This window comes from Etheostoma spectabile, chromosome 13 (assembly GCF_008692095.1).
Source record: "Etheostoma spectabile isolate EspeVRDwgs_2016 chromosome 13, UIUC_Espe_1.0, whole genome shotgun sequence".
In the NCBI taxonomy this organism is placed as follows: Eukaryota; Metazoa; Chordata; class Actinopteri; order Perciformes; family Percidae; genus Etheostoma; species Etheostoma spectabile.
The window spans coordinates 22,179,692-22,190,347 of NC_045745.1; the positions used below are offsets into that span (position 1 = coordinate 22,179,692).

A 10,656-nucleotide genomic window follows, 5' to 3' on the forward strand; every position below is an offset into this window, starting at 1 on the left:
CAGCCACTAGAGCTAGTCCCACAATGAGCTTTCCTTAGTATGTGCCATGTCTGAGTCTGTAGCTGTTGAGTAGAAGAGGTGGGGGGGCAAGGTGGAGGCTGGGGGTGTGGCCTTGACCAACTGCCACTTTAGTCTTTTGAAAGCCATGACATCTAGCTCTTGTGGGCGGGCAAAGCAGAGAAAGGGGAGGAAACCTTGTCCCTTATGACCTCATAAGGAGCCAGATTCCAGATCAGCCCATTTGAGCTTTCATTTTCTCATGGCAGAGCAGGATACTCAGGGATCAGTTTAGACCTTTCACCCTTTCTAGCTACTATTTTCACACCATAAGACCCTTATGCTTTACATTTGAAATTTCAGACCATTTCTGGCTTTTTGACACTACAGAACTGAACTCTTTTAAAGACCATTTAGTATATGTTTTGATAGGATATTTTGCTTGAAGTTGCATGCATTCAAGCAGCCTAGTCAAACCGCTCGAAATGATTGTGCCAAGTTATAAAGATCAAGGTTTGAAATGAATGAGTGCAAATTCAAAAGCATCTACAAGAACTTCTCAACTTTTGACATGCAGTATGTTTATTGCATAAACAGTTTCTTCTTACAAAAATAAATTTTCATGTTTCAGTTTAGCTCCAGGATTAATGAAGGGAAACAAAGACAGCCTTTTTGAGAAGTTGCTTCCAAGAAAATCAAGACAGATTCATCTACTCTCTGGTTGGAGAATATGAATCTTTAGTCTGTTACTGGAGACAACTTCTATTTGTGACATGTACAGGTACTAGATGTCTGCTCATGAATGGAGCATGGGGCAGCTCAGACAATGTATTTGAAGCTGTAGGTGGCGTCACAGGACAACCTCATGCCCTTGCATCGACAACACAGGTCCTGGCGGTGGGGCCTCTTCATGTTAATGTGCCTCTGCTTCTTCTCGCAGCTGCAGCAAGTCTGAGAGCAGCCCTGAGACACAGGGAAGAAGAATAAAGATACGCAGTCAGAATGTTTCTGACCCCTGTTGAAGGTTGTTCCAGTTTTAAGAAATTGGAAAAAATGTTGAGACTTTATTCCAAATGTACTCTGAGCAGGACAATTAGATGCAGGCCTACCTTGCAGAGGATGGACTCCACTCTGTAGGGATTAAACCCCACCTGACACTTCCTGCAGAGCTGCTTGTAGTACACCTGAGTAGATAACAAAAAAAGTAATCCAAATTATTATGAATGCACAGTTTGCCAAACAAATCAGTGCATGCTAAATCATAGATTGCAACAAACAACTACTTACCTTACTGGTTCCAGAGATGCACCACACATAAGCACTCTCCCACCGGATGTTACATTTTTTGCAGTGGAAAAAGCCATACCTCTGCTCCAGGAACTATAATGCAGACAAATGTTAGAGATACAATTATGTAGTGATGAAGGCAGTTCTGATTTTATGGCACAATGATTAAACTCCCAAACTTTCAGAGTCAGAAGCAAGGCTAGCGCATTTAATGGGCCTCAAAAGCTGCAGGCTTACCATGTATACACTGGTCTATCCAGTCATTTCTTGCACTGCAATTTTTATTACTACATGTATTAAGTGCATTTCATTTTCACATTATTTTGAGTCATTTTATTTCGAAATACTTAAATCATATGCATAATTTGTTGCTCATTTCTTTTGAATCTTTTAATTTCTTATTTAAAACCTGTTGAAAGGTGCTCCTTGTGCTAATTAAATTGAAAATGTGTTTGGAAACAAGCACCACTTAAGGCACAGAATGAACCAACATGAGGTCCTAAAAGTGGGTATTTGTTACCTGATCGGGATGCCCTGCTTGAAGTTTTCCTGTATCAAATCTAATTACCTTCATTATGCATGTGTTTTGCGTCTGCAAATTTCTGCGTTAATGTATTTAGTCAAATTGCAACACAGCCTTTATAGGCCTCAGTGTAGAAAAGAGTGACTTAGTAGGGGGAACTTGCTAGGGGTCTTATTAGTGTTCCTAATTGAAATATATGTTTAGTCATCACAGTGGCAATATGTGGATGTGTAAAATCTGTGGATGTGACTCCAAGGAGAGTTGCTCTCTTCAGGGGTTCCTGAGAAACCCACCTGAAAGTTGGACCCCTTTGAAGACCTGTGGAAAGTGGTCTTCAAGTCCTTCGCTGTGTCCTCGCCACTGTGATCAGTCTCATCATCCTTCTCACACTCTGCTTGTTCGGCGGCTTCAGCTTCTCCTTCACTTTCATCGTCGAGTTTCTTTTTGAAGATCCTGCGGTCAAACACCGGCGAGTAGATGGAAACTGGCCTCAGGAAACGCAGGTTGCTCATTGGTGGCGTGTTGAACAGCGCCTTCATTTCCGGTTTGAACACCTCCGGGCTCTTGGGGGACTTTGAGTACACGGAATGATCGCCTTCCAGGCAGAACAGCGTTTTGGGACCCAGCGAGCACTGCACGATTTTATCCACTTTGGCGTTTACTTGCACGCCACACTCTTTGGTGTTTGCTTTCTTGAGTCGAGGGGGTAAACTGGGGCTGACCTGGGACAGGATGGCCTTGCAGAGCTCCAGGTAGTTGAGGCCCTGGGGGGTCATGAAGCGGCCCTCTAGCTTTCCCCAGCTGCTGTCCTGAGCTGGGGGAGCCCACATCGGATTGGCGCAGACATTGTACGGTGGAAGCGTGGACAGGAACCCCTCCATCCTGGAGCCATGAAACCAGTCCAAGTTCTTCCTGCTTGGATTTAAACAGTTGCCTTCCTGCAGCACTAATTGGTTGATTGAGAACAGGCCGTAACCTACATCCTCCAATTGGGCAGCCATATTCCAAAATCTATAGGCTTCTTCAGCGAGGTTTAAAATGGGTGTCTATTGTGTTAAAAACAAAACAACAATCAAAAAACAATCAACCAACATGGTTCTAAATTCTGTGGGTCATCTTAAATGATAAATGTTAATTAGTTTTAAATGTTAGATCAAACAGCCAACTGCAGCTAGGTCTAATTAAATTCAAGCAATGGGATTATGTTCACGGCTAAAAGCTGTGTCATTTAGATTAAATGTCTTTTGTTTCAGCCTGAAAATATAAATCTACAGTTATTAAGTCTGGTTAAACTCTCTTTCAGCAGCAAAACTGATGAAAACAGTAGCAATGTGCCCACTAATCTGTACCTGTGTGTAGACTACCTTAAGAAAACTTAAATATGCTTTCAAGATAACCTTTCATACTTATTACTCTCTGACTGACTATCAATGTATTTCTAAATTTCTAATGCATTATATAATCCCCCTCTAGCTCATATTGGCCAGAGACTCAGACGCAAGTTGATTGATGTTCTGTATACAGTATGGAAAGTTCTTTATGGTGGCTTAAAATCATGTCGATTTCTCAGAACAATCAAGGAAATAAGCAATAAGATCCATTAATGACTAGTGTAACCAAAATAAATGCACCTATAGTTTTCAACAGGCACAGATGTTCTTGAATGGGAAAGTCTCATTTAAATGAGTAGTTTAGCAGGGCAACGAAAGGGGAAAATTAACGGCTCACAGCATCTGAGAAAACGCTGTATGAAAAAAGGCACTCTGACTTGATAAAATAGCCTACTCTTTTATAGACAGGAGCATCTTTAGAATATGAATAGCACTATTGACTAGCAGCTAAATAGATCGTAAATAGAGCTTACTCAGAAGAAACATGAATGTCACCCTAAATAAGATTGTGTTAGTTTCGACCCTGTCTAATTTATTAAGATAGTTTTCGCACAAAAAAAATACCTCAGTTGAAACACTGCTGGTGCGTCCAAGTGCAGTCGGAATACTGAGGGTTCAATTTTAGAATGATAAACGAACAAGGCAGTAATGTAAACTGTCAAAATGGCATTCTGGGAAATGCTGATTTAGCATCCTCTGTACACTATGTCCGTTTCAGTGTTTCAAATGTTTTATTTTATTTTTTAAGATATCCAACTTTTAGCCGTATATGTTACAATTATTAACCACTGAGCAGCATCGGGTAAACAAACCCCTCTCTACATGCCATGAAAAAAACAAAATAATGTTACTCTCCCTCAAAATCAAATGGCCCATTCTCTATAGCCTCTTTTTTTCGACTACCAGTGTCAGAATCTTCGCAGGGAAAACTGGCTAATACACTATAGGCCTAGATATTGTTCTAATTAAAACATGTGTTTGTATTTTCAATAATATAAAAAAATACATGAATTTGTAATAATTTACCTATAGGCTGAAGGATAATACAGGCACCACTTAAAGGCCAACATGCATTCGCTCTATAGGTGGCGCTACACGCCCATAGATGGTTTGTACCCATGGGCACTGAATCTACACATATTGGCGCCATTTTGGAGCTAGGAGGGGGAAGAGAGCTGCAGAGGAGGACACGATTGATCACAATTCACCGTAACAGGTAAGATAATGCACAAATAAGCTAATCTTGTTTGATTGAAATATTAGAGTGTTTCCAGGTGCTGTTGCGAACAACGAGGTGTAACCCAGGATGTATTCGCGGAGTAGCCCGGTTTCCAGCACTAGCTAATAGGCGGAGCGCAGACCGCCTTGCTCGCCTGTGTTCTCGGCAGCAGTGTCCGATTCACAGCGCTGGTTGACCTGGTCCTGCGGTACAAAATGGTTAGCTAGTCATATATTAGGCCGTTTGCTAGGCTCAATTCCCCGGCACCATAACTCCGCTTGGTTGTATGATTGAGGTCTGGTCACTTTTAACAATATAACGGTAGTTAGCCGGGTGTTTTGTTCAGTGCAACGTTACTATCTGTCCGCCCTCTGTCACTGAGATTGCTGCTGCTAACGTTAGCACGGTTACGCTAGCCTGTGTTCTCGCTAGCGAGATGTGCACACCAGCTAGCTAGCAGCTAACTAGATTAGCTAGCCACGGTCAACCTTACGGCAACAAGGCAGCCTGGCTATATCATAGTCCCCGGCCTTGAAATGCTGTTGTACAATAACAATACTCGACTCTATTCATAACATAGTTCCCTCTTAATCTGCTAACTAACGTGAGCAAACATTAACTCATAATTTAGTGGATGTTCCGATGCTAAATTATTTTCGCTGTGACTCATTATTGTGAGCTAACGTTACTTGTACGAGGCGCGTTGCTATTTTATTGCAGAGAAAACGTTGTCGTTTAGCAGGGTACATGGTTTACTTAGTTGTTGATCGGTTCCATAATTAATCCATTTACCAGATATTAGGGGTGTATCTTACTTATTGTACATGCTTGAAAACCGCACACCTGCACACTCGCTACTGATATTAAAATCGCAAACAAAAGGCTTTGAGCGAAAGAGTAGCGTTTGTAGAAACCCCAAAGACAGGAGTTATTTATAAAACGGAACACTGGATGTTGTTTTATAAACTGTGTTCGGACAGACTCCTTCAGGGTGCTGCAGTGCATTTGTTTTGACAGCTATCAACACTGCGGATTGATCACAGGTTATAATTAGTCTCTGAAATATCTGATTCTATCGCCATGTCTGTAAGGTTTTTGTTATTAGAAATGTTTTGTTGGGCGCACCACATCATATAACACTAAAGTCAGTACTGCTAAGAATAAAATCTCCTAAAAACCCAAATTGGAGTTAATTGTAAGGATTTATGGTAGCATTGCCAAATAAAATTGTGTTTCAGCTAGTATTCTTGCTTGTTATCATTTTAAAATGGATATGCACACAACCCCAAGGACCAGTGTTTATTCATGAACCACTTTGTGGCAGTTCTGGTTGAAGTTAATTTTGGTAATTTGTTTGTCCTCTTTCTAGACCTAATGCAGGGTGCCCCTTCAACTTTATTTTTCTCAACTAAAAGAAAAATTGAACAAAATTGTGTTTGGTCAATTTCTTTGCCCTACAAAGCCACAATTGTAGTCTACATTGTACTCTACATTGGTTTTCTGCAATGGTTTGTGTTGAACCGACAAAGAGGAGGAGAAACGTGATGGCCAATTACACAAGACGTGATTCAGCAGTGTTATCTGTTTGTAGATGACATGTCATATGGCGTCTTTGGAGATTTACTCCAACCTTGTTGCATTCTCATAACCTTTTGGACTAATTTCAATCCCTCCTTCTCTGCTTTGTTGTTGTTTCTGGCCGGCCTTCACTGGTTCAGATTTGGCAAAGGCATACTCTGTTAAGAAAATGTATTTTTCCCTTTTATTTGGGGAAAGCTAAAACTCTTTGACAGTGCTTCCCTGTTCAGCTGTTTTCCTTCACTGTGTGTTTGTTTGCATGTGGAGGTTGTTGAGTTCACCCTTAAAACCAGCTGGTGTCCAGTCCTCCCTCTGTTTGCTGAAAGTCACTCTCTTCCCAGTGATCACTCACAGGGTTAAAACAAAGGATGTCTGTGTCAAGGTTCAGATTAGGTTAGGGCTGCTCAGAGTCTTCATATTTCTGCTGGCAGCTGTGGTAAAGTGGGGAGAGCAGAAGCAGCAGATAGATAGAAAACCCTCAGCGGGGGATAAATGGGTTTTACTTTAACTAGTAGTGAGTTGACAGTACCCCGTGTTCAAGAGGTTTAGTGTTGCCCATGTGTGATAATTTACAGCAGCTTTTCAAAGCTGAATATTCTCTGGTGGATGGTACCTAGACAGACCCCCCAGGTTGAGAAATACTCTACTCTGATTGGCTGCCAGAGCTATGTTTGTGGTACAGAGAGAGATGGACTCAAATTTGGCAGCAGCTGTGTTGTGGAAAAGAAGGTCAGAATTGAACAGTTTGGCTGCCAGAGCTATGTGTCAAACCCAGCAAGTGCTTTTGTCAGACGGCAAACCTACTGACCCAGCTTTATAATAATCAATTCTCCTTTAGTGATAAAAAGCAACACCAATTGCTGAAAACACAGCAGAAAAGTTATGTCTCCATTCATTACATGGGTTGAGTAGCAGTATATATGCAGAGATTTCTTTAAAAGGTAGTATAAACTTGTTTTGCTGACTCCTTGGGAGAAGTGGTTGTTGTGAAATGAGATAGTGGAGCACAGCAGGTAAACAAAATTACACCAACTACTCCTTTACAGCATCATAACGGAGTTATATCAAATGGGTCAAAACGTTTCATCAAAATGAGATTTTGTAACTGAATGAAATCAAACTGCAGGTTGTGAAGGAAGACATGTTTGTTGTTACTAGTTTGAAATAAAGTAGATTGCCTGGCTTGAGCATTTTATAAACGAGGTACAGAATTTTTAAATTGAAATACTGAGCATGACAGTGGTACGGTAGGATAATTAAAAATGAAATAAAGTGATGTAGGACCGCAATTTACCAATTATTTTCCTTTTGGATTAATCTGCAGATTATTTTCTTGATTAATCGGTTTGTCTATATAATTAAAAATGCGTGTTATAATTCCCACAACCCATTGTGCCATTTTCAAATGTTTTGTTTTATGCAACTAACAGTCCAAAAGCTATTTAGTCTATCTTATATTACAAAGAAAAGCATTAAATCCACACATTTGACAATCTAGAATTGAAAGCAAATTTTTGACATTTTTGTATAAAAATGACTAACATGACATATGAGAGAGATTTAATGATCAGTAGTTTCTGATTAGCTTGTAAAATATAGTTTCATATTAAACTGGACCTACAATAACGTGCAAGGCGACCTTTACACACCTTTTTAATGAATGAGTGAAAACTAAGTTTAAAAAATATTGGCATTCATATACAGTATTTATACATCATGTTTGAATGTTAAAATATCGCACATTAAATCCTTAAGCTTAAAGGTGTACTATGTATTCTGATAGCTAGTGTTTGAAATTGTTACTGCAGTACAAATTCAAAATACTGGAGAGAGTAGTCTCCCCTGCCCTCTCCTCCCCAGACTCAAAGTTCATGTTGGTTGCCTGGCTGAGACCAGAGTAGGTCTGCACGATTCATTGTTATAAAAGTGCGATCTAGATTCACCCTGTTCACGATTTTAATTTTTAAATAAATTTGATTGACTTTGGTTGTCATTTAATTTTATGAGCCAAATGCGTCACAAATGCTACTACTTTCTTCTGAGTTTTAAAGAGACTGTAGTGCCGGGCTCGCTCTTCTCTTCCTTGAGGCCTGTGTGTTTACAGGCTTGTGGTGATGCGCAGTGCTGTAGATGCCAAAAAAATCTATGTTTGGTTAAAATTATAGAGTAAATGTCCTTAGGTTTCGTCTTTGTCAATGTCTTTCATAGAGAAAATAATGTTATCTTTCCGATCGGGACATTTCCCGTAGACGTGTATAGTTTCCGATTGGGAACCCAGAAATTACGTCATTCCATGTAAAATTGAACACAACAAACAGTCCGTGCCCCTCGCCTGGCGTCATGGCGGTACCAAAAGTTTGAAGAAAGAGGCAGAGTCCTATTTGAATATGAATGTGTCAGATGAAAGCAAGTGCCTTGCAGTGTAAGGTGGTAAAATATGTGGACCGTTAATTACAGGGAAACATCCCATGAATTTGAAAGTAGCCTACGTTTGAGAAACAAACACAAGGAGGCTAACCTAGTTTACCTTGACAAGGTAAAGGAGAACACCAAGCCCCCTTTCCCAAAACCAGAAGCTAACCTCGGTAACGTTGCGCTCATGGATGTATGGATACGTAGGGCCAATAGCATTACGGAGACAACAGCAGGACAGAGAACACTACAGGAGGGCTTTCACCGCGACCCATTAGCTGGTTAGTAAATACACAGGAACACCAAAAGTGGGAGGGAACATGAGTTAATATGTGGGTTAAAACTGAGATGTCTACACAACTGTGTGAGTCGATTGACTTCAAAAAGTTCACCACTTTACTCGAACTAAAGTTAAAAATATCTGTCTTCTTTAGTCTGTTGGCTGTTTAGATTTTTCTCCTGGAACATGTCAAACACATTCTGCACTCACTGCTGCGGCTTGTGTTGACTAACATATCATACCGTACTCATCATAATTTGTACATTAAATGTACTGGTGTTATTGTTGAATACATTGTGAATACATATTTCTGAAATTGCATCATTTTTTTTGTTGAGTCAATATTACACAATACTTTCTCTGACCTTTTTGAATCCCCTGACAAATAACCCATAATACAAAAAAGACAAACCAATAAAAAATAAACAAAAACTAAGCATTTTCAAAAAATAAATCTGCTAAACTAGCAAACCTGCTTTAAAATCTTATTAAAACTAAACAGAATTTGAAAACAAAGTAGTAATAAAAACTAGGGGAGAGCCGGGACAGTTGAAACACTTGTTAATGAAACGTAATTTGCAAAGCGGTCGTATCGCACTGAAAGCTGATATTTTGTCACTAACAACCTACACCTGTCATTTTCAGCTTTGAACAAAACCGTTCAGGAGTTGTTACAGCAAAAGTGGGACGTGTGTAATGTTTAGCTGTCCCTCCTGGACTGGACAAATGAAACCCCTACTGGGGACAAAACATACAGTTTAAGCCATATAAACTTCCCACAACTTTAATATCTTACTATATATCATGAATGCTACTTTCAAAAGGTGTTATTTTAGATAGATTGTTGCTGGGCTATACGTCTTTGTAAATGTCTGTTAACAATTTATTGCTGTCATTGTGAAGCATGTATGAAGCGGTTATTGAAATATCATGTACTGTGGATGATTTGGCCATTTTTATAGGTAGAACAGTACTTTTTTTCCATTTATATTGTATTTCGCTTGTATCAAATGTCGTTTCACTAGGTTTTTATGTGGGTTAAACCACTGCACAGCCAAATAACGTCCCACAGCCAGTCCCCATAGGATAACATGGGGAAAACTCAACCCCCCACCAGTGGGCTCAAATATATTTTCATCTTTCTAAAACTGCTTTTCCATATTTCACCTCCATAAATTATTGTATAAACACAGATATTTGTGCATTAACTTAAGATAAATGGAGTTACAGCCAGGTTGGGAACCGTTGAAACAGCTTCCCAACATAGACACATGCCACTATAGCCTGTTTTGAAATGCTCCACTGAATAAGCATGTAGTCAAATCTTTAAATGAAAAACACTCATTAATGATCGAAAAAAAGTTTTATCGGCTGTAACTCTGTGATAAAAGGAAATAACAGGAAGATATTTGGCTGATAGGAGGTTAACATGCTCTGTTTTCACCTAAGGAAGTCTGTCTATCATCATTGCACTCAATTGTTGTTTCAATTGTCCCGGCTCTCCCCTAATGAAAAATGCAAAATTATGATAACCTTGGTTTGGTACTGCCAGTTTGTTTTGTCATGGTCAAAAAAATCTTGGCAGAGAATGTATTTTCTCCAAATCGTACAGGCCTAGTAAACGGCACATGCTCAGTTTTTCTGTGTGCTGTGTCTTTATCAGCAAAGACAAACTAACATGCAAGCTCAGTTTTGCGGAGTTTAATGCTTAACACCTTAGGTAACCAATTTCCTGTAGTAAATACCCGCAGAACATGTCACATTACAGTAGGGCTGCACAATTAATGGAATTTTAATCACGATCACAATTTTGACTTCCCACAATCAAATTTGTGTGATCGAGCGATTTTTATTTTTTAAATTTCATTTTATTTATTTTTCATAGAACGCTCCAGGTTTTTGGCAAAGCCAATCCACCGCTCCGTAAACCACTGTCTAATCATGAGCCAGTCAGAGTTGTTCCCTGCAT

At 39.6% G+C, this 10,656-nt stretch overlaps 2 protein-coding genes across 2 annotated transcripts in view; one reads left to right on the plus strand and one right to left on the minus strand.

Moving 5' to 3' along the window:
* Positions 1-556: 556 nt before the first annotated feature.
* zar1l (zygote arrest 1-like) lies at positions 557-2,847 on the minus strand (the record flags this gene model as incomplete). Its single annotated transcript, XM_032533555.1, is given in 4 exon segments — positions 557-960; positions 1,107-1,181; positions 1,285-1,377; positions 2,101-2,847. Coding segments are annotated over 4 exon segments (1,020 nt in total). The 3' UTR covers positions 557-816.
* A 1,408-nt stretch (positions 2,848-4,255) lies between these two features.
* pds5b (PDS5 cohesin associated factor B) overlaps positions 4,256-10,656 on the plus strand; it is a 35,022-nt gene continuing 28,621 nt past the window's right edge. The window contains exon 1 of the mRNA XM_032533556.1: positions 4,256-4,414. The gene's annotated coding sequence lies outside the window, so the exon portion shown is untranslated. The remainder of the gene's footprint in view (positions 4,415-10,656) is intronic.